At 43.8% G+C, this 16419-nt stretch overlaps 1 protein-coding gene across 1 annotated transcript in view; it reads right to left on the minus strand.

Moving 5' to 3' along the window:
* Window positions 1–16419, minus strand: part of crm (cramped chromatin regulator) — a 77285-nt gene that overhangs the window by 58495 nt on the left and 2371 nt on the right. The window contains exons 3-9 of the mRNA XM_050183276.3: window positions 13393–13490; window positions 11396–11558; window positions 10152–10223; window positions 9645–9693; window positions 6584–6666; window positions 4396–4589; window positions 1135–1489 (exon numbers count right to left, since the gene is read on the minus strand). Coding sequence (XP_050039233.1) covers window positions 1135–1489; window positions 4396–4589; window positions 6584–6666; window positions 9645–9693; window positions 10152–10223; window positions 11396–11558; window positions 13393–13490 — 1014 coding nt within the window. The remainder of the gene's footprint in view (window positions 1–1134; window positions 1490–4395; window positions 4590–6583; window positions 6667–9644; window positions 9694–10151; window positions 10224–11395; window positions 11559–13392; window positions 13491–16419) is intronic.

Here is a 16419-nt window from a genome sequence, read left to right on the forward strand (position 1 = left end):
AATACGTCCAATTTGTCCTGCAGCAAAAACTGATTTCGCTTCTTCTTGGTGCCGTCGTTAGCTGCATTCATTGTTGGATCTCGCGCAAACATCGCCATACATTTGTCATGAAGTTCTTGGGGAAGTCTAGTGAAGCAGTTAGCACTCGACATGGTGATGATGATAGCTACTGCGACATGGTCGTTATGATAGCTATTGCACTCTCTGCTTCTAATTCACGTGAGAGTCGCGGCGCTGTTACTTTTAGACGAATTCGTCATACTTATGTTCCTCGGTTATAAAGGGGAAAATAAACTACTTGTATTATTCTGAAATATGCGCTGTAGTGAAATTCATAGTTCTGAAATATTTTTACATTGGAAATACAAGCAATCAGGCAGGGATTTTTAAAATACTTGTAAATTCAAGAAATTCGTTAATGTGGGGTTTGTAGTAACGAGATTTGACTGTATAACAAACACTAAGGCTGTAGGTACAACGGTGTTGTACATTAAAAGACCATTGTGTAGATTTCTTCAGGCTGTGTTCGCCTGAAACTGGTTTTTCACAACTGAAACAGTTGTGAAACTGGTTCGTAGAAGTAAGTTTCATTTAAGAAATAGAAATAGTCTCCATTCAAGCTGCTCCAGCCCTTTCCAGAATCTTTCTAAGGTTTAGGTTTATTAGCCATAAACAAACACACAGGGTAAGCATTAATGCAGCAAAAATGGGATGCACACACTGTAATGACAATTAAGATATGAAACCAAAACTTATGGACATGACCTTCACACCAACTTATCAGTGTTCTGTGTTTCCCCAAAGTCAGTGTGTTCAAAATTCAGTGTAAGCTTACTATTTTTAAGCCTTTGTGCATGTGGACATTGCTGTAAATGACAGCTCGTCACTGAAATAAGCTAGCTGACACACAACTGTGGGTAGGAACAGTTGGGACAGCATAGCACTGTGGCCACCTGATATACTATAATAGCACCATGAAGTTGAATGTATGTATTTTAAGAAAGCCTATGCGACTAGCAATGACAAATACTACCACTACAAATAATTCATGAGATAGCCATGCCCATGATCAAACGTCCAGCTCAAGATAGGGTTCTCGCAGTTACTACTAAGCTGTCATCTGAATCCACATACTGTTTTGCTGAGCAGGCTCAACAGATGCAACAGCATCTGTCGTCGAATCTTGCGCTGCATTTCCAGTCGTTGTGGAGGAAGTTGCGGTGGTTGTGGCGGCCTGGGACGCTGCCGCCTTAACGGCTCGTGACTGCTTGGTTGGCCTTGTGGGGCGTGACTTGAGCCCTTCCGCCATGGTGGCAGCCTTCTTACGGTGGCACTGGAAGGACACATCCAAGCTTGAGGCCATGGCTGAGATGCTGACGGGCGAGATGGGGGTGCTGGGCCAGACTCGCAGCTCCTGTGCCACCTCGGGCTCCATCGAGGCCAGGGCCTTGCAGTCTGTGCCTGCCAGGCTGGCTACTGCCTGTTCCTTCTGGGGCAGCAAGCAAGCACACAAAACCTGCGTGAGTGGAGCTCAACGAGAGTACAGCTGCATATTTTCAAAGTTGTAGGAATTCTACCATACGCTTTTCGCACGTTAGAGGGCCATACCATCGAATCATGATAATTCAAACTCGAAGGGGCCCAAATTTAGTCGTATGAAACAGAGTTTGAATGAAAACGCCTCATTCAATAGAGGACTTTCACGCAGCACTGCTTTAGGCGGCACATGTGCACTGAGCTAACACATGAGTGACAAGTCCCAAAAGTACAGCTTCACGGCAGTGCGGTGTGTGCTGCCATGAAGCCACACATTTAGGTAACATTTCTGCTGCTGTGAAACTGCACCTCCAAGGCAAAATTCGCATATAATCCACACACTGACATTACCATTAAATTTTTTCAAATTTTGGTATGGGTTATAAGCACCAAAATATGGTACTTGCAAAGGGAAACAGGAACAACAGCCCGTGCACGCCCGAACTGCCTGGTTGGAAGTGGCACCGTGTAAGTTGATGTGCTGCTGAGGCCATGGTTGGCAGCATGGTTCGAATTAACCATCACCAACGCTTACACGTTCGAATTATCAGGGGATTTTGCACACTGAAATACACATAATTATGAAAGGATCACAGTGTCAGTTCGAGTAAACTGGAAGTTCGAATTAGGCAGGCTCGAATTAATGAGACTTTAATGTACTTATCAGGTATGAAAATTGGGAAGCATTAGTAAAAAAAGTTGCAGCTACACCCGAAAGACGCCACACTTGTAGTTTTTTAGGGCCTCTAAATTGCAGTAAACATACACTTACTAATTAGCAAGTATGGTGCTACAGTCGAACCCCCTTATAACAATATTCAAGTGCCACGAAAATTCCATTGTTATAACCGATAATTGTTCTAACCGAGTTGCATGGAAAAAAAATCAAAATGGGGGATGGCGAAGCTGTTCGGAGAAAACTATAATGGCGCGAGACCAGTTCTCCACCCCACCACATTCCTCCATCCGGCTTCTGATTGTGTCGACTCGTTTAACTGTTTAACTCTGCTTCCTGCGTGCTCCGATCGCATGTTGTCAACAAGCTGCAGCTGTCAACGTTCAAGAATGGCACTACTTTAACAACTGCAAAGAAGGATCACGGGCGACAAATGACATACGAGCTCCGCTGAGGCATCACTTTGGTGGCCCCAAAAGGTGCCTTTTAAATAATGCATGAAGGTTGCTGTGGCAGCATCTCAGCTTGATAAATCCAGAAGAAACACTGGAGCGAGATCACCAAAAGCATCTCACCCTTACTTTCCACTGGCTTGCACAAGAAAACCACATGTCCGTCAGCCATGCTTGCTTTACGCGAAGCTTGCTGAAATCCTTCTCCAAGGCATCCAGGTGCTCCACGTAGTGAAGCGGAAGGTCCCTCGCGAAAACAAGCCTACGATGGACTGAATCATATACAGGACCTCCTGTGGGGACAATGTTGAAGCGACCTTCCCTACCACATCAGCACTGCCATCATGGCCGTCACTGTCGCTATCCGATACAAGCACGTTTGCGATGATCGCCTCATCGGTTAGAAGCACTTCATTTACAAATCTATAGCAGTGCGTTTTCTTCATACTGGCAACGTCGTGCATTGCCGATGATCAGCGGGTGGATCAGCCATCTTCCGTTTCGGCAGCAAGTCAAGCGAGGCTGAGAAACAATGTGGCCAGGAACAACTTCGACGCAACGAACAAAGAAAAGCATGAGTGACTTAATCCGTTAGCAGAATTGCGCAGAATGAGGGCCATAGAATAAAGAACCAACTGTGAGGGCTGTGCACGCAATCTGGGAGCAGCGCCGCAGCCATAGAATAAAGAACCAACTGGCTGCAGCACTGGCAGCGTTGTCAGCGCAGTTGGCGTGGTCCATTCGTGTTTCGGAGGGTGGCATGGCACAGAGCTATGGGTGCAGCCCATTCATGTTTGGAAGGGTGCAAGGGCGACGGGAGAGATGCGCGTGAGGCTGACATACATCCCTCATGGAGAGAAGCACGCGGCAGCAGTTGGGATGGCAGGCGATCGTGCAGCGACCCGCGCTTCACTTTTTTTTTTTTCTTTTCAAGGATTTAGCATTCCATTACCTTTCGGCTCGGACACCCAGCAGTGAGACTTCATCGTTATAACCGATAATGCGGCATGGGGACATTGTAGTAAGCGGGTTATTTCCCCATAGAAGATATACAAAAGTTGACGGTACAGCAGTTTTTCATTGTTATAACCGATATATTGTTAAAACCGGTATCGTTATAAGTAGGTTCGACTGTACATGCACAGGCAAACATGAACAGATCTCACTCTTTGATCCCGAACACACGCTGTCACAGCGATTGCATGAATGAAGAAGGCGCACGGAGGGGAGCAAACAGTTCTGCTGCTTGTCCTTTCAATGCGTCTTGAAACTTTAAATTATGCGACGTCCCGCTTTAGGTGTGCATGAGGACAGCGCACATGCAGCCACCAGCCATCTCAGCTTGCCCAACCTCTGCCCCTGCAGAGATTACCTCCAAGATAGGACGAGGGTGGCACACGGCCGGGCTAGGAGAGACACGCTAGAGGAACAACGAGCTTTTGAATGTTCAGCAAATATTCAGAGGAAAAAGGAAGCGCTATTCCGGTACAGTTGTTAGCAGCAAAAACAGTGCACTTGCATAACAAGCCACCTGCTTTTGCAGGGTGGCTTTACTGCATTATGCACTAGCAAATTTCTCTGCCATGGCACATTGAGCATAATATCGATTTGCTAGGGCAACCTATTCCTACAGCGAAGCAGCCAACTTGATTAAATCTGGCCAGCAAATGGACTGTTTAGAATTCTACTTTTCTTCTGCAAGTACTGCAAAAAGTGAAGCCTCATCATTACCTGCCGTAGGCGGAGCGGTTTCCACCGCGCCTGCAAATGCTCGAGCACGTTGGAGAGCCGGCGCTGTAGGCTGGTCTTTGTGCGTACCCGAGGATTCTGAGCCAGAGACTGTACCTGCACCCAAGCGGCATTGGTGCGAGGCCGGAACTCCACCCACACATCAGCTGGAAGCTTGGGTGGCTCATCCTTCGTATCTGGAAAACACACAAGATTTAGGACCTGTGTCATTTATGTAACATGTCATAAGAAGCCAACAAACAAAGACACCAAGGACAACACAGGGGAAATTACTTGTTCTTACTAATTGAAATAAACAAATTATAAATTAATGCAACTGAAAGTGGATGAAAAAACAACTTGCCGCAGGTGAGGAACGATCCCATGTCTTTTGCATTACGCGTGCGATGCTCTACCAATTAAGCTACCGCAGCGCCGTTTTCCCATCCAGTTCCTGGGCTATTTATGTATTACTGCTACAACTAACCCTGGGAGTGTTAGCCAGCGCTACCACTCACAAACCTTGGCGGCAGATGTGGAACATCCTTTCGGCCGCAAGCATCACAAGTACGTGATCTCTTTAGGGTGAAGACAACTGGTCAGTAAACCCTCACATGCTACCTGAAGGCAGAAAGAATGTTCCACATCCGCCGCCAAGGTTTGTGAGTGGTGGCGCTGGCTAACACTCCCAGGGTTAGTTGCAGTAATAACACATAAATAGCCCAGAAAGTGGATGGGAAGATGGCACCGCGGTAGCTCAATTGGTAGAGCACTGCATGCATAATGCGAAAGACGTGGGATCTTTCCCCACCTGTGGGAAGTTGTTTTTCCGTCCACTTTCAGTTCCATTAATTTAAAATTTCTTTACTTCAATTAGTAAGTTCAAGTACGTAATTTCCCCTGTGTTGTCCTTGGCGTCTCTGTTTGTTAGCGTGTTATGATATGATTAATAAATAATCGGGTCCCTCGGTTAACCCCCTTTCTTGTCGTTTTATGTCACATATAGACACACAAATCTGAGTCCATAATGGAGTCTAAACAACAACTCAGCTCAAATCAACAGTACATCACTCCAGGCTTGCGACGGTGAGTAAGAGAGTTATTTTCACTCCCCAGGGCATTGGAACTTATGGTATACCACGGAAACTCTCTTGAGCAGCATGCGGTCAGCTTGATGTTCTCAGGCAATGTAGCCCGTATACTGTTGACAAAGAGTATGCATCCACGTGCGTGTATACAGTATGCATGCCAGCAGCTGAAAGCGAAACGTAACCTTCCTTTCACTGTCAAGATGCCAAGTTGCCTTCCTGTTTGGCAGCTAAGCTGACCCCTGCACCCTTTGCGTCTCTGCAACAAGAGCTTATTCATAATGCAATATCACTCCAGTACTCTTCAATACCAGAATACGTAACTGTTGGCAGTGTGCATTGTAAGAGATACTGAACTATAACACCCTGCTGTCCCAAAGCAACAGCTGCATTACAAGAGATGTCGTAGTGGAGAGCTTCAGATTAAATTTGATGACCCAGGTTCCTTTGGTGTGCAGCAAATAAAGCCAAATATGCGCTTTACAAAAACCTTTCGATCAAGGACAGCAATATACTTACTTGAAAGTGAAAATATATCAAGAAAATGTCAAAGCTAAACAAGAATTCAGACATTTCGATAACCTTGACATATACTGCAAGGAAGCAATCCTCTAAACACTATGAGATGGAAATTATTACTTTTAATTTGGCCATCTGGTGCAAAGTAGCACAATTAGAAGCAACGATATGTCAGACTCATCTCTAGTTCACTGTGTTAAGTTTCACGAACATGCATATTCGTGTCTTTTGTCATAATGAGTGTCTCATCCAATAATATAGAAAAGGTTATTCATTACACAGATTACTTCATAATGATAGGTCAGCGAAATGTTATCTAACAAGTTCTGATGCTTTGCATTTTTTTTATGTCACTAACGTCAAAGAGGGTGCTGATAAAGTTTAAAAGCTCCTTCAAGGTTTTGTTTTCTCGCAGCTACTAAACAGCAACAAGAAATGTGAAAAAAAAAGAAAGAAATAAAGGAATGAAAGAAAAACCAGTTAGATTTAAACCTGAGTGAATGCAAACTGAAAAGACTGTGGCTGCTACACGTCCAGACACACCACAGTAAAACTACCAGTGTTAAGAAAATGTTGTGCCTCACCAACATTGTTGATTTTCTTGAGAGCTCGGCACACCGGAGTCTTGATGCGAATCCGTTTGCCCCGAATTTTCACCATGGTTGAACTGCGTGATAAAATTAAGCTGATTGGCACTATGGAATGTCCTTCAGGACTCTTCAATGCAAAACAGTGATGTGTCCAAAAATAGAAAGCCAGCATACATTTGTATGTAAGATGCATCCGAAAAGAAACTCCGCACAAATTCTCCAGACAGAAAGAGCCACAAATGAAGGAAAACCTGTGACAGTAACGTGCTTATCAGCTTCTGTTCCATCACTTGCAGCAGACATTCACGAGCCCCTTGTGGATCTGGCCAAGAACAAGGACTACTTGAGAGATATTTTTAAGACCTGCCAAGCAACAAATAGATCAAAGAGACAGTTATAGGTGTTGGCTCATCGAACGATACATTCACTGAGGCACTACTGGTATTTCTACATGAGAAGGGCCTCCATGCTCTTTGTACACGTGTACTGTAGGACAAGCTGCTTAAAAAAGAAAGATCAACCCTCCCCTACTGAAAAATGGGGGTAAACGAAGCTTGTCCTGCGTGCACCTGGCATCCATAACGGTTAATTAACCCACAGGTAACCGTGCCGGATTGCTTTGGCCTCCCGCTCCCTCAGCTCAAGATCTTATTCTCATTGCTGTCGGATTGCGTAGGCTCGGGCGGCTCTGACGGCTTGATCGGTGCACTGACGGCAAGCCCTTTCACGGGCGAGTTCTCGCCACTGCTCGTCGAACGCCGCCCATTCCTCGGGGGAGCGCACAATGCGTGGCCATCCCATCAGTTTCCCAAGACTGAACCAAAGGGAAACGAAGCCAGCACAGCGTACACGAAACCCTTTCCTGCTTTTTCCCTCCCCAGCTCTGATTGTTAGTGCGCATGCTTATGCAGCTGGAATCCTTGCTAACGACTTGCGTTCCGGAACCAGCGCAGCTGTCAACTCATCAAACCGCGCTTTCCCACAGCTGCCCTGCTCTGGGAGCAACTGGGTTTTTTGCGTGACCATGACGACGACGACACTTGTGAGCCAATACAAGCTTCGCTTGAAAATGACAAGAAAAAGGAAAAAAAAACGAAGAAGAAGAAGGAAAGAAAGAAACCATCTAGTGCAGCCAGTGGCTATACTGTTATGTGGCCAAAAGCAGAGCCTCTCCAATCATTAATGCCATTATACACATTGCTGAAACCTGCCTTGCAGTTTGGTGCTATAATAGTCGACAGTAGGGCTGCACCCTGCTTTGGACAGGCAAGACAGTGGTTCGAATTTCCCCTCCTCTCTGCTGGCCCCCCCCCTTCTTGCTTAACACATAAAGATACACAGCAGAAAAAAGAAAGCAGCACATTTTAAGCTCTGGTTATAACATTTCAACCGGTCAAAACGCTGGAACAAAAACATACAATGTACTGCATTTTTGTTTTCCTGTATAGTCAACAACCAATTATTCAGACATGCTTGATTATTTGAACAGACACGTGGCATTGCCACTAGCCCCATAGATTTATGTATAATGATGACCGAAATTTTGCAGCCCTTACAACACGTGTGATAATTCAAACTGACTGCCTGGCCGTATGTCAATATAGCAGAAATAGCTATATTTTCACTTTGAGACGTCACCGGTACTCTGCAAAACAGAAGCTAGTCAATCTAGTAGTCGCCAAGAGTTTGTTGCATGCATTGACTATACTTCCGCCTATCTGTAGCGACGCCTTCCGTCTTGTTCTGCCAGGGTGTTTACATGAACCTGACAGAACTGGGTCGAGCTGGCTCATCAGGCTGGAATCGGCCTGTGGAGTTCATGTAAATGCTTGCTGGTCAGGCTGAACAAGCATTGACTGTCAGCCCGGCTGCATAGAGTAGGTTGACTCAGCCTGATCCACTTGCAGCATGCATGAAAATGCAGAAGGACCGGGCCAGCCAGCACTAAGACTTGCGCAGAACCACTGTGACATCGCAATTTATGCCCCGACAAGCACTGCACAGTGCAACATTAACCTAAACATAACGATAAGACCCATTGAATAGATCTGTTGCAGACAGCTGCGAGAACTTGAAGCGCAGTTTGGATGCATTAATGTCTCGACTCAATGCAGCATACCGTCATTGTCCAGACTAGTCAGAAGCGAGTTCACATAAACACGGTCACATCGGGCTCAGTCAGCCCAATTTACGAATCGACTTGCTCATGTCGGGTCCATGTAAATGGAGCCTAAGCAACTCTTATCTACTGTTCACGGCCAACTGATCCCATTGTTAATGCGCATGGAGTGTTGCTCTGACCCCTGACGAAGCACAAAAAGCGTGACAGGGGGATAGCATAAAAAGTACTGATTGAAAATCACGGCCACTGGAATGTCTAGGCCAAGGGCAAGCGTATGTGTGCACCACAACACACATTGACAAACCTGGGTCATATTCATGAACAATCACTTTCGAAGAATGCTCTCATAGTCGTGTTATTTTGCGTGACTAGTACCAGACGCATCGACAGACAGCAGTGTTTATGCGCAGTGATAAGATAGAGTGCTTGACGCGATGCCAAGAATGCCGTCGTTCCTAGATGCCAATGCATCTAGCGATATAGTGATGAAAAATTGAAAGTATCTCTGAAAGTGACGATCCGAGAATACGGCACAGCTTTTTTGGCCACTTGTGGAATAATGTCACTTATTTTCGGGCAAATTCAGTATTTCGAACTCCCAATTATTTGGACAGCTTGGCAGTCCCCATCAAGTCCAAATTATCAGTCGGCGGCAGTATTTTCACCAGCTACTGTGACCTGGTTCCACTTATACCCCAACCACAGAGGCATTTTATTGCTCCACTGTGCTGATAAGTGTCATTATAAGTTGACCCTGAATCTATTAACAGCCTTTCTCAAGGTGCCTTTTCACAGCCAGAATATTTCTAACACCTAGTATGTTTGTTTAGGCAGAATCAAGTAACTCTTTTATTTTTCTTCAATAAACACTCACAAGGACTAGAAACTACATTATCTCCTTCCTCCAAAGAAACAGCACTCACTTTTACTTACCCAGTCAAAACTAATTCAGTGAGAAGCTGTCCACTTTTCTGATTAATACCTGCATAGAGGTAAAAGCACAGAGATATTCAATAAAGGAACACGAAAAAAAAAAAATTTTTTTCAAGAAATAAGAATAAAGACATCCACGCATGTTCATATGCAAATTTGCAAAAATGACTGTGCACTGCAAAATGAACAAAATTTTGCCAGTAACCAAAATTTGCTTTCAGACCTGATAATTGAAACATTAGTAACTCACAAAATATATATTTCTACATAAAGTGCCTCAGTTTCATATGGTGTGCCTGATACTCAAATCTATGCATTCAAAACATTTTACTGACAGCTCAAGTATGAAAAACCTAATGAAGTGCAAAACATTATGTAAAATCTTTAAAGAAAAAGAAAGATTTCATTAACAGCCATGGTTCAATACACTAGCCTACAGAATGAAATGTTTTAGCTGGAAAAAGTAAAAGTTGCAACGTCAACATTTTGCTTATACACTATACATACATGCGCTGTATTTTTTCCGCAGTTCAGCATAGTTGATGAGCCCATAGAGTTCCTGTGTCTGTTTCTTCACATCTAGTAAAACAAGAAGTAAAAAAAATTACGACTTAAAGGAGAATATGATTTCTAAGTAGAAAAGAAGTGCAAACATTATGCGACAAGTTCTGTTTCCATACATCAATTTCTCTCCTTGCAACATTCAAAATGTAAGTTTCCGTCAAGTTTTCATAAGTCATTAAGTTTACATGACAAAAATCAACTTCACAAGATGCCTAGTTGAATTTCCACCACACCTAAACAGCATTTATGTTCCAGCTACCTGATGGTCTTCGATTTGATTTACAAGACTGGTGACATTTCATTGCTTAAGCACCTGACAACAATGTTTGCTTACAATATTTGTGCATGACTTGTGGAGACAGTCATGCTCTCCTCTGTCCCCTGAAGTTTTCGCCACATGACTCTCGCATCTGACATTCGGCTTCCTTGCACGACACGCGATAGTGAGAATTAAGGGTCGGCAGTTCTCAGCGGCAATGCGATCACCACCTGACGGCGACATAACTCGGGCACAAGAGGAATGTGTTTTCTCCTTTACAGCTGCGGGTCTGGCATCTCGCACAGGTTCACCACACGTGCATCAGGGCGCTCTACAGGACTAACTTGCAGATGGCTCGCCTTTTGTTCCTGGACAGCACAGTCACAGGTGAACATGACTGCTCAAATGTGCCTCCATTCACAAGAGTGTGCCCACAAATTACATAAGCCGGTGACTGGCATGGCTGAACCTTATTCGCTCTGCATCCTTGAGTGCTGGGTCAAACTTCTTCAAGTTTTTAGCTTATCTCCATCAGCACATTCCATTTGTTGTATAGAAGGTGTTGAAGGTATAGAAGGTGCTATAAATGCCCCTTTCTGTATGGCTGCTACTGTGTGCTGTGTCCTTTATTACCAAGGCCATTTTAGACCTCGCAGACTATGAAAATACGGTAACTAGAGGCCACTGTCATGCCCTAAATCAATGTACATGACAACGTAATACACAGCAAAATGCTAATATGAATACACAACACTTTGTAGGTCTGTACTTACAGACACAAGCAACAGAAAAAAAAAAAGAATAATGTTATACAACATGAATGCCTCACTCAAACTTTCCCTACCTATGTCACATATTCACAGACATGCAAACATGCATAAATGCACAAACACATTGATATGTCACAAGCAATCTATGAGCGAAGTACCTTCACGGCCTTCTCCAATATCCATGACCTTCGCTATTTTGTGCCATGTCCTGTAGTAGAAGTGTCGTACTTGATCCTTGTTCTTGATGCAGTGCGCGGGCACACCTTTCTTCTTGCTCCGCTGAGCGATATATGACTGAATACTCTCAAAATCTTTCCCAAACTGTAAGAAAAAGAGAAAAGAAATGGATCTGTTTCAGAAGCAAGGGGAGGTGAACACAGAATCTCTGCTTGGTGGGTCCAGTGACACAATTCCATTAGGCAGGTTTGAGAGCAAGTTGCTTGAATATTTAAAGGGACACTTAATAGAAGCACTAAATCAGTTTAAACAAATAAAAGTACTCTTTCAAGCTATTTTCATTAATTTCGCAGTAAAGTCTGATTACCACAAGAGAAGATAACGCTCAAAGTACCACTTTTTAATGTAGTGACAAAGTGGTACGTCAGTGAATCGCCAGGAATGTCAAAGTATATATTTTTTATGTTTGGGCTGTTGTAGCTCGGTAAAAGGTTTTGAAAACTAAGTTCACTTTTTGGCTCCTTCATAAGACATTTAAGCCTCGACATAACAAACTTCAATATAACGAAATTATCGGTATAACGAAGTATATAACTTTTCATAACCTTTTGTCCAAAGAACATCACGTAATCAGAATCTCAATATAATGAAGTGCATTTGCATGCAATTTCAATATAACAAGATTTTGCTTTCGCAGCAAAAGAATGCAGAGACAATAAATGGAAACTTCAACGGACGCAGATGATCAAATGATTGAATTACAAGCAGCTGCTTGCAAACAGCACCTCTCAAATCGCTTGGCCCAACAAGAGCGACCCGAAGTGGAGAAGCCCCATCATGTTCTGTATAAAGTCCAAGTGTGATAAGATCCCATCACGCCCTGCGCACTTTGTGCTTCAGGTGCTAGAGAAAGTGTGCGAGGGCGAGAAAGAAGGATGGTGGCTTCACGCACAAGTGCCGCCTCCCCGTGAAAGCAAAGGGAAAGAGGGGGAGGGGAGCGAGCTCGTGGTAACGCGATCAAGTGCGTGGGAGGAGCAGGGATAAATGGCATGCTTTGGGATTGCTGGTGCGGGTCTGGGCAGCCGAGGCTGCTCATGAGGCTGCTCATGAGCTCGCGTGCCCTGCTTTAGAGGTAATCTGTTGCGTGTGCAAAGAGTGAGAGTGGCATCACGTAAGCGGTCTTCCCGAGCATTTAGCGTTAAATGTTGCGTAATCTCGAGTTTCGGTGACTTATTGGAGCGAGAGGCAGACGAAGCATTCACTCCCCGCTGCGCTTTTCATGATGGTGTCGTCCCAGTGCGAGCAACGCTATCAGCCGCGGGAGCGGAGTGGACGCAAAAGCGTGGCTGGCTTCGCTTAATTCGTACCGCCTATGTGGAGATATCGTCCACGTGGCATGAAACAGACTTCCAAATTCATCAAAATGAATTGTTTTCTCATTCAAATTTGCTCTTTTCAATTGCCCGATAACTCACAAAACTCTGCGGCCTCTTTTCGTATAAGAAAAATCTATAGGCGACTGTACTTATTAACATAAAAGGTTGGATCTCAATACAACGAAACTTCGATATAACAATGCAAATTGGCAATGTTACCTACTTCGTTATATTGAGGTTAAAAGTATAATGCAATGAATCTTTACCAATGAAAAATTAGCTAGACTTGAGAAGACGCCTTCAACAACCATGACTTCCCAACGAGCTGATGTGGGAACTTGAAGGTGGCATCGCCACACATGTTTCGTTTTTGTGTATCTTATGGATCACAAAGCCTCTTCTCACAGGAAGAGTACCTTTGCAGAAGGGTAATTTACTAACGTAGCTCAAATAATTTTTTTTTCTTTAGTGTCTTTTTAATTACACACCATGCAAGAACTTAGGCAAGCCCTAAAACAAATGACAAGCCCTTCAATATGAACATCACTACACCACTTTGCAAACAGCTCAGTCACAATTAAAAGATGGGGGTGCACACATGCCTCACAAACAGCTTCAAAGAAGGCATTCTTGTCCTCGATACTCCACAGCTCCCACGGGCGGCGTGTCTTGCCAGCATCGGCTCCACCTTGCTTTGACACTGAAAGATAGTGCAGAGAACCTTCTCTCGGAATTCTGTCAAACGTACGCAACCCCCAAATATAGGTCCTCACCCCATCATGTCTCAAGACAGAGGAGCAGAGAAAAGGAATCTGCACACAAACACAGGCACCCTTTAGCTTTGGACGCAGGCTGTCAGTATACGACTCAATTCAATGTTAATGTCTCTTGAAAAAGTGCGGAATCAAACAGCACACAAGCACGACTGAACAGAACAACAATTTATAGCAAGCTGTCGAGAGCAGCAAGACCAGTAGTTTGACCCAATTACACAAAGAACCTCTTCCACTAAAGCAGCCATTCAAGACTTTCTAAACATTAAAAATAAACCTGTTCATCTGCTAGATAATAGACAACCATGAGCTTCTGAGCCTATATCTATTCTTGTACTCATACTAAGAGGCTTACAGTTAGTACTCTAAAATGACCATCTGCTCATTCCTTCAACATTCCAAAATCCCCAACACTTTTCACATATATTGCTATGCACTTTTATATACAATAACCATAAACCAGAATTTTGTTTCATATTGTGAGTGAACAGTACCTCTGGCAAAGGCAAAAGCAAAAGTGGAGAAATCTCATTGGTGATTAATATCCCTAGAATGACTTAAGTAATGCCACATATAGTTAAATTCTGTCACCTCCTCTCCTGCGCACTTCCCAGAACACTGTTATGACATGACAGCGAGCGCCATGTTCAGTGTCCAAATGTCCTTTGTACTTGTTGATCGGCAGGTAGGTCAGCCAAATGCAGCAGTTGCAAAGTGCACAATGATCGTCTCACCGAAAGCAGAATGTATTAAGTATTTGATGGGATAATAGGGATGAGAAAGGGGCACTCCACTGTCTATGAAGTGACAAAAGAGGAGAAAGCTTATGCTGTGTCAAATACAAAAAAGCATAGAATGGTGGAAAGCATTGTTGTGGAGGAGCACGCTCATGACAGAGAGGAGATGATGCTCGCAATGGGAGCTCCCCTGTAGCAGCTCTTAATGGCACTGCTCGCGGATGGAAGGTTTAACTGGTCAGCAGTCAAGATAAACACGAAACGGTCACAGCACTGGTGGAAAAAAAAGAGTAGGGAAGAGATCAATAGAGCCGGGGTCATTACAGGCATAGGTAAGTGTACAATATAGAAATAGAGGTTTTGATTAAAGAGACAAACGATTAAGGAGAACTAAAGTAGGTTACAACTTAAAGAAACAGCAGTTGGCAACCAAGGCACACAGACCATGCAGGATTGCTACTCCGCCAGCCAATCACAGAAGCAAACAAAATTATCGTCAGGTGACCATTTCAAAATGGCGTCGTACTTGATACCTCCAGAGCATCTGCACTTTTTGCAGTCTTTTCATTGGCAGAAGCGATGAGACGTGCAAGAGACACGGACATAGTGTATGAAGTCTGAGCTTTCGCTCTTCAAAAGTCTGCGGCACAGTTCATTTCACTGCTGACCTCATTTTACTCATGAAACTTCACCGCCAACTGAAGTGAAACTTGACAATAAATAGTTGCAGCGACGCATGCATTTTATTTCAGTTCAATAAAGGATTAGGCTTACACTGTTCCGCTATAATAGACAAGTGAAAACGTGCGAAATTATGTGCTTATAATTTTATTTTTGTGGTTACCACCTTATTTAAGTAACAGGGAAAGTTTGAAGTTTGAGCTATTTACAGCCTCGCAGAGGTACAGTGGCTGGCAGTTATGAGGGTGTGGGCAGGCCTTCACTGCAGCCTTGAGTTCAACCTGTTAACTGCAAACCTGTTCAACACATTAGATGTCTTCTGCATCTACACTACTTTGCACTACTAACTTATTGACTTTGCAATAGTAATACTTTGTTCATCAACTTTTTTTAGCTGGTCGTCACAATACAGTGACATAATTTTTAATTCCTGCATTGGAATGAGATGCTTAAGTGAGAGCAAGCTAGAGTTTGATATAATGTGCAAATGGTTAGCAAAAACATGCATGTCACCGTCTCTCATTTTTAATAATATGCTTTACACAGTGAAGGGTTTCCAACAAAGTTGAACATTCTAAGAAACTTTTGCCGATACAATATTTCAGGTGGACAAATTGCACTAGTCATATCTGCAATACCAATTCTTTTATAGACTGCCATAAAGTGCAATCACCTTCCAAATAAAAGAATGCAAAGCAAGAAAACATGCAGATATATGGGCATCGTTCTGCACCAGATGTCCATTTAAACTGTTCTGTAACAAGCCCACACAACAAGCCTACAAATTTCACCCTATGGTTATAAATGACATGAAACTAATATTGGATGTCGTAACCTCACAAACAACAATTTGTGAAATTCAATAGGTTTTCTTTGGGCAAAAAAGTTCAGGCAATGAGTTTGGCCAACCTCTTGAGCAGGAGTCAACCTCTTGAGCTTGCACATCAAACGTGGCCTTGTACGAAGGCGAATCAGAAAATCTTTGCCCGTATATTTTATTAGCCAAAATAAGGTACATGCAGGTAATTACAAATATACATACCATTCTACGTGCCTTACACTATTTTGCCACATAGTCCCCACACTGGTTCAGGCATTTGTCCCATCGCAGCACTAAATTTCAGATGCCGTAGTACTATGGTACCACAGTACTGTGGTAGAATTCGTCCGGCTGACTGTGGAACCACCAGCCTTTTTTCACAGCCTCTTGCGACCTCACAACACCCTCACCTCACACTTCTCAAAGTGAGACACCTTTCCCCATACGTGGGCTGCATTTCCATGTGGCTTTCGATGGTCGTCCCTTGCACCATAGAAAACAAATCACACTTCGTTGCTCATACGCCATGGATGTGTGAAGCACAACTGCCATCTTCAACAAATGACAGCAGCGCCGTGCCACAGAGCTACCAGCAGATAAGGCCGGGCCGGCCCAAGA

The sequence above is a fragment of the Dermacentor andersoni genome, chromosome 4 (genome assembly GCF_023375885.2).
Source record: "Dermacentor andersoni chromosome 4, qqDerAnde1_hic_scaffold, whole genome shotgun sequence".
Classification (NCBI taxonomy): Eukaryota; Metazoa; Arthropoda; class Arachnida; order Ixodida; family Ixodidae; genus Dermacentor; species Dermacentor andersoni.